This window comes from Aquarana catesbeiana, linkage group LG04 (genome assembly GCF_042186555.1).
Source record: "Aquarana catesbeiana isolate 2022-GZ linkage group LG04, ASM4218655v1, whole genome shotgun sequence".
Taxonomy (NCBI): domain Eukaryota; kingdom Metazoa; phylum Chordata; class Amphibia; order Anura; family Ranidae; genus Aquarana; species Aquarana catesbeiana.
Window position 1 is genome coordinate 395,705,147 of NC_133327.1, and position 13,913 is coordinate 395,719,059.

Genomic DNA, 13,913 nt, shown 5'->3' on the forward strand with positions numbered 1-13,913 from the left:
TATATTGACTTTTTTCCATTACAGTGTTACCTATACAGTAATGTTCCTCAAGCCTACATATGTAACTTCTTTAAATCAACAAGAGAGAAGACACTTACCTTTCTTAGGTTCTGCTGGTTTGTCTTGCTTTTTAACTGGGGTTTCTGAAAATAAATAATGGGTGTATAGCAATAAAGTGTGACAATGTATTTTTTTTTAAAAATACAGTAACAACATCATATTTCAGCAAAAATTTATATTATACTTACTGTGTTGCAAAATATAAAATAGACAGTAAGATGAAGTAACATTGTAAAATCTACCTTTCTTTGGCAATTTGGCCTCCTTCTCTTTCTCGTTTTTGTCTAAAAAGGAATAGATCAATGTAATGTGAATTTAATTCATAATGTGATTGTATATACTGTATAATGACCTGATTTTCTTAGGTTTTATAGCTAGATAGATAGATAGATAGATAGATAGATAGATAGATAGACAGACATTTTTATGAAAGAATGTATAATACTCAAACAAATAATCAAGTTTTGCGGTTATTGATTTCTTTCTGAAATGATGTCCCATTATATTCCTTTGTCTTTCATTCAAGGCTGATACATAGACGGTAAGCCTTCTATTTGTCAACATACATTACTATAACTTGAACAAACAAAAGCTCTTCTCACCTTCAGAAGTTCCCAATCGTGGCACGCTTGTGTGATGCCATTACTTCTTAATAGTACCCCAATTGCGGCGTGATTTTGACGTGATTGTCACGTGATAATTTGCACTGCAATTGTGGCAAATCGCACTGTGCGACCCTGTCACTCATAAGAAGCTCCTGCTCCTGCATTTGGATTAGCCGCGATCACAGCACGTCAATTGAGGCAAAATTGCAGCACAATTGGGGTGCCATTAAGAAGTAATGGCATTGCACAAGTGTCCCATGATTTGCCACGATTTAGAATCGTGGGCAGAATTGCTGCAATTCTGCCAGTGATCCAGATTGCTCAGATGTGAACAGAGCCTAACACATACACCAATCAACCATAATATTATGACCACTGACAGGTAAAGTGAATAACATTGATTATCTTGTGATAATGGCACCTGAAAGTGGGTGGGATATATTAGGCAACAAGTGAGCATGTTGTCCCTGTGGCTTGTGGGATATTCCTTGTCTGCAGTGGTCAGGACGTACCAAAAGTGGTCCAAGGAAGGAAAACTGGTGATAGGGTCATGGGGGGCCAAGGCTCACTGATACACATAAGGAGCAACGGCTAGCTTGTGTAGTCGTATCCCATAGAAGAGCTACTGTAGCTCAAATTCCTGAAAAAGTTCATGCTAGTTCCAATAAACAGGTGTCAGATTGCAGTTTCATTGGGCTGTGTAGTTGCAAACTGGTTAGGGTGGGTGCCCAAGGCGACCTCTGTCCTTAGCCAAAAGTACCTACATTAGGCATGAGGAAGAAGGTGTCTTTGAGGTGTTTGCAAATTCTCCAGATCTCAATGCTATTGAGCATCTCTGGAGTCTACTGGAAAGACAAGTCCAATCCATGGAGGCCCCACCAGCTTACAGGACTTAAAGAATCTGCTACTGATGAATTGATGCCAGATACCACAGCATACCTTCAGAGGTCTTGTGGAGTCTATACCTCGACAGGTCAGTGCTGTTTTGGCAGTAAAAGGGGATTTACTCAATATTAGGTGGGTGGTCATAATGCTGTGGCTGATCAATGTATAGATTTCTAAGGTCCTGATGGTTTCTCTTGTTTTTTTATCTGGAGTCTCTGAAAATAAATTTGTGGTGAGTGTGCAGCAATCAAATTGTCCACAAATGGACATTACTCTGTACTCCTACACCTGGACTTTTTTGCTGCCTATTCTCGATCTACACATCCTTCCTGGGTCGGCTGATAGCCTCCCATGGCTTCCAATACCATCTCTACACCAACGACCTCCAAATCTATCTCTCTACCCCTCAACACACTATTTCAGCCTCCTCACGTATCACTAATTTACTAACAGACATATCAGTCTGGATGTCACACCACTTCCTCCTTCTCAATCTATTTAAAACCAAGTTCATCAATTTTCCTCCCCCAAGTGCCCCTTCCCCTCATCTCTCTGTCAAGATCGATGGCACAACTATCAGCCCCTCCCCGCATTCCAAGGGTTTAAAGTTACCTGCAGGTCCTTTCAGCTCATGGGCTGAATTTGCTGGGCTGGCCTGTCCTGAACAACTAAGAAGCCATTACAAATCTAGGCAACTTGTATACTATTTTGCTTATAGTGCATTCATTTCAAATCATTGGTGATATGTTGAAATCCTTTGTTAGACTCATGGGCATCCACAGCCTACTTTTTGAGGGTGTGAAAGCTTTTTTTATCTTGGGATGATGACACCACACATGTCACCAAACACTAAACTCTAGATAGGTTTAAAGGTTTAAAGGTTTAAATAAAACTTCCTAAGGAGGTTTTATAATGAGGTAAATGTACTTATCTTTTCTACATGAAAATCTGCATTTGCATTATTTAGAATAGGATAATGAATACACACTTTTTTTGTGTATTTGTTCAAGTATACCACCTTTTTCTGTAGGCATTGTTCAGTGAGCACTTCACCTCACCCATTAACTAAGGATCAATGTCCGTGCAAAGTAAATATTCATTTGCAAAGTCAACAGCCTATTTGCCATTAGTAAATAAACTCTACTGTCTTCTGGCATCTAAATCTTGCTACATTCTAGTAGGGATGAGCCGAATACCCCCTGGTTCGGTGTGCAGCAGAACATATGAACAGGCAAAAAATTTGTGCGAACACCGTTAAAGTCTATGGGACACGAACATGAAAAATCAAAAGTGCTCATTTTAAAGGCTAATATGCACGTTATTGTCATAAAAAGTGTTTGGAGACACAGGTACTGCACCAGGGGACATGTATCAATGCAAAAAAAGTTTTTAAAATGTCTGTTTTTTCAGGCTTTTTTTTGGAAAGCTGAGGTAAATTTCACTTGCCACACCCAGGCCTGATTACTGCCAGACCTGTTGAATCAAGAAATCACATAAATAGAAGCTGTCTGAGAATGTGAAGCATGTTAACAGATCACAAAAATCCCACAATCTAAAAAAATTCAAGAACAGATTAGAAACAAAGTAATGTACATGTATCAGTCTAGGAAGGGTTTTAAAGACATTTCAAAGGCTTTGGAACTCCAGTGAACCATGGGGAGAGTGATTATCGACACATATGGAGACTTGGAACAGTGGTGAACCTTCCCAGGAGTTGCCAGGCCTACAAAAATTACTCCAAGAGCATGACGACGACTCATCCAGGAGGTCATAAAAGAACCCAGCACAACATCTAAAGAACTGCAGGCCTCACTTGCCTCAGGTAAGATCAGTGTTCATGATTCAACAATAAGAAAGACTGGGCAAAAATGGCATATATGGGAGAATTCCAAGGCCAAAGCCACTGGTGACCAAAAAGAACACAAAGGCTCATCTCACATTTACCAAAAAACATCCCCAAGACTTTTAAGCAAATATTCTGTGGACTGACGAGACAAAAAATTTACTTTTTGGAAGGGGTGTGTCCTATTCCTAGAAGACTTGCCATAATTGATGGAACTATAAATTCTGAGCTCTACCATTAAATCCTAAAGGAGAATGTCCGGCCATCAGTTCGTTATCTCAAGCTCAAGTGCACTTGGGTTATGCAGCAGGACAATGATCCGAAACACAACAGCAAGTCCACCTCCAAATGGTTCAAACAAAGAAAAATTTAGGTTTTGGAGTGGCCTAGTCAAAGTCTGAACTTAAATCCAATTGAGATGCTGTATCATGACCTTATGCAGGCCGTTCATGCTGGAAAACCCTCCAATGTGGCTGAATTAAAAGAATTCTGCAAAGAAGAGTGTGCCAAAATTGCTCCACAGCAATGTGAAAGACTCGTTGCCAGTTATCACAAACACTCGATTGCAGTTGTTCCTGCCAAGGGTGGCACAACCAGTTATTAGGTTTAGAGGGCAACTACTTTTTCACATAAAGCCAGCAGGTTTGGACAGCTTTTTTGCCTTAATAAATGAAACCATAATTTAAAAACTGCACTTTGCATTTACTCGGGTTATCTTTGTGTAACAATACAATTTGTTTAATGATCTGAGTCATTTAAGTGTGACAAACATGCAAAAAGAAACAAAAAATCAAAAATCAGAAAAGGGGCAAATACTTTTTCATACAATTGTGTATATATATATATATATATATATATATATATATATATATATATATATATAGTCAGGTCCATAAATATTGAGACATCGACACAATTCTAATCTTTTTGGCTCTATACACCACTACAATGGATTTGAAATGAAACAAACAAGATGTGCTTTAACTGCAGACTTTCAGCTTTAATTTGAGGGTATTTACATCCAAATCAGGTTGAACATTATAGGAATTACAACAGTTTCTATATGTGCCTCCCACTCTTTAAGGGACCAAAAGTAATGAGACAGATTCAAATTTTCACTTTTTAATACTTGGTTGCAAATCCTTTGCAGTCAATTACAGCCTGAAGTCTGGAAGGCATAGGCATCACCAGACATTGGGTTTCATCCCTGGTGATGCTCTGCCAGGCCTCTACTGCAACTGTCTTCAGTTCCTGCTTGTTCTTGGGGCATTTTCCCTTCAGTTTTGTCTTCAGCAAGTAAAATGCATGCTGAATCGGATTCAGGTCAGGTGATTGACTTGGCCATTGCATAACATTCCACTTCTTTCCCTTAAAAAACTCTTTAGTTGCTTTCGCAGTATGCTTCGGGTCATTGTCCATCTGCACTGTGAAGCACCGTCCAATGAGTTCTGAAGCATTTTGCTGAATATTAGCAGATAATATTGCCCAAAATACTTCGGAATTCATCCTGCTGCTTTTGTCAGCAGTCACATCATCAATAAATATAAGAGAACCAGTTCCATTGGCAGCCATACAAGCCCACGCCATGACACTGCCACCACCATGCTTCACTGATGAGGCGTTATGCTTTGGATCATGAGCAGTTCCTTTCCTTCTCCATGCTCTTCTCTTCCCATCACTCTGGTACAAGTTGATCTTAGTCTCATCTGTTCATAGGATGTTGTTCCAGAACTGTGAAGGCTTTTTTAGATGTTGTTTGGCAAACTCTAATCTGGCCTTCCTTTTTTTGAGGCTCACCAATGGTTTATATCTTGTGGTGAACCCTCTGTATTCACTCTGGTGAAGTCTTCTCTTGATTGTTGACTTTGACACACATACACCTACCTCCTGGAGAGTGTTCTTGATCGGGCCAACTGTTGTGAAGGGTGTTTTCTTCACCAGGGAAAGAATTCTTCTGTCATCCACCACAGTTGTTTTCCGTGGTCTTCCAGGTCTTTTGGTGTTGCTGAGCTCACCGGTGCGTTCTTTCTTTTTAAGGATGTTCCTAAGAGTTGATTTGGCCACACCTAATGTTTTTGCTATCTCTCTGATGGGTTTGTTTTGTTTTTTTCAGCCTAATGATGGCTTGCTTCACTGATAGTGACAGCTCTTTGGATCTCATATTGCGAGTTGACAGCAACAGATTCCAAATGCAAATAGCACACTTGAAATGAACTCTGGACCTTTTATCTGCTGCTTGTAAATTGGATAATGAGGGAATAACACACACCTGGCCATGGAACAGCTGAGCAGCCAATTGTCCCATTACTTTTGGTCCCTTAAAAAGTGGGAGGCACATATACAAACTGTTGTAATTCCTACACCGTTCACCTGATTTGGATGTAAATAACCTCAAATTAAAGCTGAAAGTCTGCAGTTAAAGCACATCTTGTTCGTTTCATTTCAAATCCATTGTGGTGGTGTATAGCGCCAAAAAGATTAGAATGGTGTTCATATCCCAATATTTATGGACCTGACTGTATATATATATATATATATATATATATATACAGTGGGGACGGAAAGTATTCAGACCCCCTTAAATTTTTCACTCTTTGTTATATTGCAGCCAAGTTCATTTTTTCCTCATTAATGTACACTCAGCCCCCCATATTGACAGAAAAACATGGAATTGTTGACATTTTTGAAGATTTATTAAAAAAGAAAAACTGAAATATCACATGGTCCTAAGTATTCAGACCCTTTGCTCAGTATTTAGTAGAAGCACCCTTTTGATCTAATACAGCCATGAGTCTTTTTGGGAAAGATGTAACAAGTTTTTCACACCTGGATTTGGGGAGCCTCTGCCATTCCTCCTTGCAGATCCTCTCTAGTTCTGTCAGGTTGGATGGTAAACGTTGGTGGACAGCCATTTTTAGGTCTCTCCAGAGATGCTCAATTGGGTTTAAGTCAGAGCTCTGGCTGGGCCATTCAAAAACAGTCACGGAGTTGTTGTGAAGCCACTCCTTCATTATTTTAGCTGTGTGCTTAGGGTCATTGTCTTGTTGGAAAGTAAACCTTCGGCCCAGTCTGAGGTCCTGAGCACTCTGGAGAAGGTTTTTGCCCAGGATATCCCTGTACTTGGCCGCATTCATCATTCCCCCTATTGCAACCAGTCATCCTGTCCCTGCAGCTGAAAGATATCCCCACAGCATGATGCTGCCACCACCATGCTTCACTGTTGGGACTGTATTGGACAGGTGATGAGCAGTGCCTGGTTTTCTCCACACATACCACTTAGAATTAAGGCCAAAAAGTTCTATCTTGGTCTCATCAGACCAGAGAATCTTATTTCTCACCATCTTGGAGTCCTTCAGGTGTTTTTTAGCAAACTCCATGCGGGCTCCAGGAGAGGCTTCCATCAAGCCACTCTGCCATAAAGCCCTGACTGGTGGAGGGCTCCAGTGATGCAGTTGACTTTCTACAACTTTTTCCCATCTCCCGACTGCATCTCTGGAGCTCAGTCACAGTGATCTTTGGGTTCTTCTTTACCTCTCTCACCAAGGCTCTTCTCCCCCGATAGCTCAGTTTGGCCGGACGGCCAGCTCTACGAAGGGTTCTGCTCGTCCCAAATGTCTTCCATTTAAGGATTATGGAGGCCACTGTGCTCTTAGGAATTTTAAGTGCAGCAGATTTTTTTTTGGAACCTTGGCCAGATCTGTGCCTTGCCACAATTCTGTCTCTGAGCTCTTCAGGCAGTTCCTTTGACCTCATGATTCTCACTTGCTCTGACATGCACTGTGAGCTGTAAGGTCTTATATAGACAGGTGTGTGGCTTTCCTAATCAAGTCCAATCAGTATAATCAAACAGAGCTGGACTCAAATGAAGGTGTAGAACCACCTCAAGGATGATCAGAAGAAATAGACAGCATCTGAGTTAAATATATGAGTGTCACAGCAAAGGGTCTGAATACTTAGGACCATGTGATAATTCAGTTTTTCTTTTTTAATAAATCTGCAAAAATGTCAACAATTCTGTGTTTTTCTGTCAATATGAGGAAAAAAATGAACTTAAATGATTTTAGCAAATGGCTGCAATATAACAAAGAGTGAATAATTTAAGGAGGTCTGAATGCTTTCCATCCCCACTGTATATATATATATATTCATACCCCTTGACATTTTCCACATTTTGCCATGCTACAGCCTATAATGTAAATATATTTTATTGGGATTTTAAGTGACAGATCAACACAAAGTGGCACATAATTGTGAAGTAGAAAGAAAATGATAAATGGTTTTCAAAATCTTTTACAAATAAATATCTGAAAAGTGTGGCTTGCATTAGTATTCATCCCCCTTTACTCTGATACCCCCAACTAAAATCTAGTGGAACCAATTGCCTTCAGAAGTCACCTAATTAGTAAATAGAGTCCACTTGTGTGTAATTTAATCTCAGTATAAATGCAGCTGGTATGTGAAGTCCACTGTGAGGTTTGTTAGACAGCATCATGAAGGCCAATGAACACACCAGACAGGTCAGTGATAAAGTTGTGGAGAAGTTTGAGGCAGGGTTGGGTTATAAAAAAAAATACCCCAAGCTTTAAACATCTGACAGAGTACTGCTCAGTTCACCATCCCAAAATGGAAAGAGTATGGCACAACTGCAAACCTAACAAGACATCATGAAGGCCAATGAACACACCAGACAGGTCAGTGATAAAGTTGTGGAGAAGTTTGCGGCAGGGTTGGGTTATAAAAAAAAATAGAAGGGAAAAAAAACCACTGCGCTATATATATGCAGGAAATTAACACAATCAAGAAAATACTTAAATTATTACGTGACAAACCAATAGATTTAAATAGCAGAAGCAGCCGCTAAAGGTGAGATACACACACTAGAGACAATCAATAAAAGGAGCAGCGCTGTGAATGTTAAAGGCTTAAATTAGAGCCAATATAGGTATAAGTGAACCAATGTGATACAATGAGTAAATATTTAAGATAAGTGAACCAATGTGATACAATGATTAATTAATTAAAATAAATAATAACAAAAGTTCATAATCAAATCATATATATTTTGATAACAGTCTTAATCATGATCAAAAATTCAGATAGGTGAGGTAAGGTGAAGAACAAAGGCAGGGGTCCCCGTCTAATGCAGGATTGTAGGTAAGGAGTGGATGAATCCTTCACCGCACCACTGTGAGGTGTGTGGTGCCCCAGACGACGTCAGAGTGTGACAAAACGTACGTTGGGCGTGCTGATGTGCTGCATTTACCGTCTGTAGGATGGGCGTTCGTGTATAGCCGGCCGGCTCAGCTGTCAGCTAATTGCCAGCTCCTATGTCTCCACAGTTACTCAGCTGTTGATGATATCCTGTTCGTCAGTCCTGCTTACTTAAGCCGTCCAGTCCAGAGGTTCTCTGCCTTGGTCTATATTACAGAAACTCTCCTGCGATCTTGTTCAAGACTTGCTTTGCTGACATCCCTTCTGGCTCCAGATCCTGCTTGCTGTTCTACTACATCGATCCCTGACTTCTGGCTTGGCTGACTATTCGTTCCGGTTACTGAACTTTGGCTATGTTTTGACTACGTTTCTTCTTTTTACTAATTACTTATTATTAAACAAGTGTGATTTAACTGTACTTCTGTCTCGGCCTGATTTCATGGTTTCTGACAATAACATAGGCCGCCTGCATGCAGCTCCAGGTGGCTCCAGTCATGTAGACAAATGCTGTATGGGCCAGAGCCCCCATATCATTCCCACAGGCATACTATAGCACATGCTTATGTGAAGGCCATGTGTGTCTGCATGGGGATGCACAGATGTTCCACAGGCTTCTTTTTGCAGGCAGTCCAATTTGATGTCAATTGGGATGCAATGTTTTTTTTTAATTGTTTTTTTTTTAAATAAAATTTTTTACAATTTATTTTTTTTTTTTTTAATAATAGACCTGTTGGGGGGGAGGTGCGTTACTATACTTCAGTTATTAATGAACACAGTAAGTGATCGGTATGCCAGCTGGCAGGGGGGAGAAGAGAAGATGCTGACAGCACCGAATGAGGGGTAGGAGTGTTGCAGAAGGAGGATTGGCTTCAGGCAGGGCAAATTAGGGATTTTAGTGAGGGTGAGATGACAGAGTTGCAGGGGACCTTGCAGCGGCACTGGAAGAGGAGGAACTAGAGGAAAGCAGCAGCAGTAGCAGTGGAAGGGACACATTTTAGATAAATAGCTGTGGTCAGGGGCATGTTAGCCACTGATCACAGCTATTCTTTTGTTTGCTGAGTCTGCGGAACAATCCTGCTATAGGTTCATGGTCACTGAGTGGAAAATGCAATCAACGTATGGTGTACTGACCTGGCAAACTGGAAATGATTCTGTAGGTCTGTACATTATACTTCCATGACAGCAAAAATGGATAAACAATAATTCTCCACTGTCCTTCATAAATAAATTCTTACTTACAAGTGAAAAGATTTTTAAGCTTACCTTTGACAGGTTCTGCTGGTTTCTCTTGCTTTATAACTGTGGTCCCTGAAAATAAATGTTTAGTAAGTGTGCATTAATCATGTGTGACAATGCATATTTTATTATAAGTTTCATTATATTATTATATAGAATTTCTACATATAAAGTAACATTTCAAAGTGTCACAATACACAAAATACATGGCATAAAACATAATATAACTCAGCATCTCAAAATCAACCTTTCTTTTGTTCCTTGGGCTCCTTTTCTTGTTTTGCCTTTTTTTTTTGTCAAAAAAATTGATTCATATAATGTTAAATAATTTTATGTTTTATTGTTTTGAAGTATACTGTATATGTATTTTCTTAGATAGATGGTTTTATAGTTGGAGTTCCTGTTGAAGTAATTTGTAACAAGTAAATGTGAAATATAAGTTTTATTTTATTTAAATATTGTGCTAAATACAGAATTATACAAGTACGTATAAGGTATTGTAAAGAAAATTTCCATTTGTGGTAAAATAAAATATCTTCAAAATGGATCACCAACAATATTTCTTTTTTTATTTAATATGGCAAACAATTACACTTTATTTTAACAATAATGCTCCACTGGTCTTTTTAATTAACTTCTTAGTTACAAGTAATTTAAAGTAATGTGTTACGAGTAAGTGATACATGTTGTTATATTCAAGTGTTATAATATATTTAAAGCAAAACTAAGCCTACTAATTCAACCATTTCTCAAAACAGGTACATTCAAATGATAACTGTCGCATTTGCTTGTGCCCTTAACCAAACTTTCAAGCAATCAAATGGCTGGTGTCATAACTGATCACATGTGCAGCACCACAGCCACTGCAAATCAAATAAAGGCTAAGATGGCAGCTTTCTTGGCTGTAAAGGACAGGAGGGTTTAGTTCCACTTTATTATTGCAAAAATATGGATAACACTTTTAAAGAAAAATCTTAGTTTTGCAAGTATTACATTTCAGAAAGGATCTTCTATGACATTTTACATCTTAGTTTATATTCAGTAATATACAAGTATGCATAAAACTTTCTAATGAAAAAATAATGTACATATATTGAATACCTCTAAAATGGAATCATCCCTCACTTTTTATTATTTAAAGTGGCGTTCCACCCAAAAGTGAAACTTCCACTCATTTGTTCCCCCCCTCCTCCAATGCCACATTTAGCACCTTTGTTAAACTCATTGACAGTAAAGTGAAAGTTATGTTTTGCTTTTTACCATCAACATGTTACATTTAGTATCTCAGAAGTATATTAACTTTTATATAAAGTAAAATTCCAGTTTTGCAATTACAAAATGTAAAGATGCCATTCTATTGGTAAGAGTAAGTAACATAAGTAACATTTTTACTTGAACAATAAAGATCTTCTACCATTCATTAGGTACCTTCCTATCTATGAAAACAGTTTCCAAGTTTACCTTTTTTAGGTTCGGCAGATATTTCCTGCTTTTTAGCTTTGGATTCTGAAAAAAAATATGTAGCAAGTGGGCAGAAATCATGTGTAAATATAATGAAAACTTAATCAAAATAGAATGTCTAAGTACCATAAAATAATCAAAGCTTTGCAACCCAAGAAAAAAAAAATCAATACAAAAGGTTTAGGTGGTTCCTACTTGATGAGAACACAATGGGGAGGCAACTGATACAAAAGATAACAACTCCAACTGTTCGTTTGAGGTGGAATATGCTTCCCTGAAGAGATGAGTTTTCCAAGATAGCCTGAAGGCAGACAGAGCAGGGGCTACCTGGATTGATTGTGGTAGAGAGTTCCATAGGAAGGGAGAGGGTCTGGAAAAGTCCTGGAAAGGATTATGGAAGGAGGTGAGAAAGGGGCTAGAGAGCAGGAGGTCTTGAGGGGAGCAAAGAGAACTGTTTGGGTGATATTTTGAGATGAGGCTGGTGATGGAGCTTGGGGCAGAGTTATGGATGGCTGTGTATGTTGTTAGTAATGCATATACAAGTGTAGCGCTATGAGTTAAGAAACTTATGAGATTATAAAAATGAAGATGATAAAAAATGAAGGTAAAAAATATCTGTATCAAACCCCAACAGTTGCAATATAAGATAGCTTGACAGATACATAAAATAAACAAAATCAAAATAAAGTCTCTGGTATTTCTTCAGATGTTTTAAATGTTTTAAAGGTTGAGGAGGACTGATGTTAGTCAAGAGGTATATGTAGTTCCTTATTCACCACGTGGTTAACACATGCAAAAATGTGATGGACCCTCCACACAAGAACAAAATGAAGGCTTACCAGAGGGATTGAACTCATAGGAACATACGTTCAATGAGTCAATCAAGCTTGTGACCCCAATGGGTAATCAAAGAGAGGGAACTTCACAACTGGATGGTGGTAAAGCTTCAATGTATATCCATACTTCTGACGGAATTCAAAATGAATGGCAAACCTTCCCGCGGGTCATCTCAGATAGACAATCCATATAAGAATAAAGAAGGGGAGCCACATAGCATAATACCGTTTGAGAAAACAGATTTATTAAAATAAGTAATCAACTTACATTTCAGTAGTAAGAAAAGCGCTTCAAGTTAAAATTATGGCAGGCAGTGGAGTCTCCCGACGCGTTTCGTCTTAAAAGACTTCTTCTGGGGTGCTCACTCACTGCTGCCATACCCCTTAATATAGAAATCTAAGCCCCCTTAATGAGGATACAGCTCGTGTCCAAATTTCAAAAGTACTTCCGGGTTTAGCCAAGATGGCGGACCCGCGTGCGTTCCACGCCTCAGTTAAATGTGTGTACATGCGTTCCAGCATTATACTGAGAGATTGCTATAAGATGTAATCGAATTGTGAGTGTAAGGACAAAATAAGAGTGTGATAAAAACGAAAAACGTTTCATAGTGAGGATATTTCAAATATATGGCTGTTGTTACTCTCTATATCCTGGTGAGGAAAAGAGGGGACGAGATACCGGACGTGCGTCACCCATTCGGATGGGGTGAACACACGTCACTTCCCTTCACACGGACCGCAATAGATAGATAGCGGTTCAAGCCTCGTTTCGAAGCCTAACCACCTATCCGTGACACGACACGAGCTGTATCCTCATTAAGGGGGCTTAGATTTCTATATTAAGGGGTATGGCAGCAGTGAGTGAGCACCCCAGAAGAAGTCTTTTAAGACGAAACGCGTCGGGAGACTCCACTGCCTGCCATAATTTTAACTTGAAGCGCTTTTCTTACTACTGAAATGTAAGTTGATTACTTATTTTAATAAATCTGTTTTCTCAAACGGTATTATGCTATGTGGCTCCCCTTCTTTATTCTTATATGGATTGTCTATCTGAGATGACCCGCGGGAAGGTTTGCCATTCATTTTGAATTCCGTCAGAAGTATGGATATACATTGAAGCTTTACCACCATCCAGTTGTGAAGTTCCCTCTCTTTGATTACCCATTGGGGTCACAAGCTTGATTGACTCATTGAACGTATGTTCCTATGAGTTCAATCCCTCTGGTAAGCCTTCATTTTGTTCTTGTGTGGAGGGTCCATCACATTTTTGCATGTGTTAACCACGTGGTGAATAAGGAACTACATATACCTCTTGACTAACATCAGTCCTCCTCAACCTTTAAAACATTTAAAACATCTGAAGAAATACCAGAGACTTTATTTTGATTTTGTTTATTTTATGTATCTGTCAAGCTATCTTATATTGCAACTGTTGGGGTTTGATACAGATATTTTTTACCTTCATTTTTTATCATCTTCATTTTTATAATCTCATAAGTTTCTTAACTCATAGCGCTACACTTGTATATGCATTTGTAATCTGACAAAATCCTAATTTGTTGTGTGAGCTGCTTCCTTATTGGGTAAGCGCAGGGTTATACTTTTATTTTTTCTGGTTTGTATGTTGTTAGTAATTTGAAATGCAGTGGAGGAAATGACAGTGGATTGGTGGACACTGAGCAGTTGGAAAGGTGAATAGATCTGGCACCATATATTGTGGTAACAACCTTTTTTGGGTTTTTGTTTTATTTTCTCTTTCTCGTCTAAAATAATTTC

The 13,913-nt window shown here is 38.9% G+C and overlaps 1 protein-coding gene across 1 annotated transcript in view; it reads right to left on the reverse strand.

Annotated features, from left to right (window-relative positions):
- Positions 1 to 13,913, reverse strand: part of LOC141141259 (uncharacterized) — a 1,017,917-nt gene that overhangs the window by 79,185 nt on the left and 924,819 nt on the right. The window contains exons 79-82 of the mRNA XM_073628940.1: positions 11,302 to 11,346; positions 9,868 to 9,912; positions 303 to 344; positions 99 to 143 (exon numbers count right to left, since the gene is read on the reverse strand). Of these exons, the coding sequence (XP_073485041.1) occupies positions 99 to 143; positions 303 to 344; positions 9,868 to 9,912; positions 11,302 to 11,346 (177 nt within the window). The remainder of the gene's footprint in view (positions 1 to 98; positions 144 to 302; positions 345 to 9,867; positions 9,913 to 11,301; positions 11,347 to 13,913) is intronic.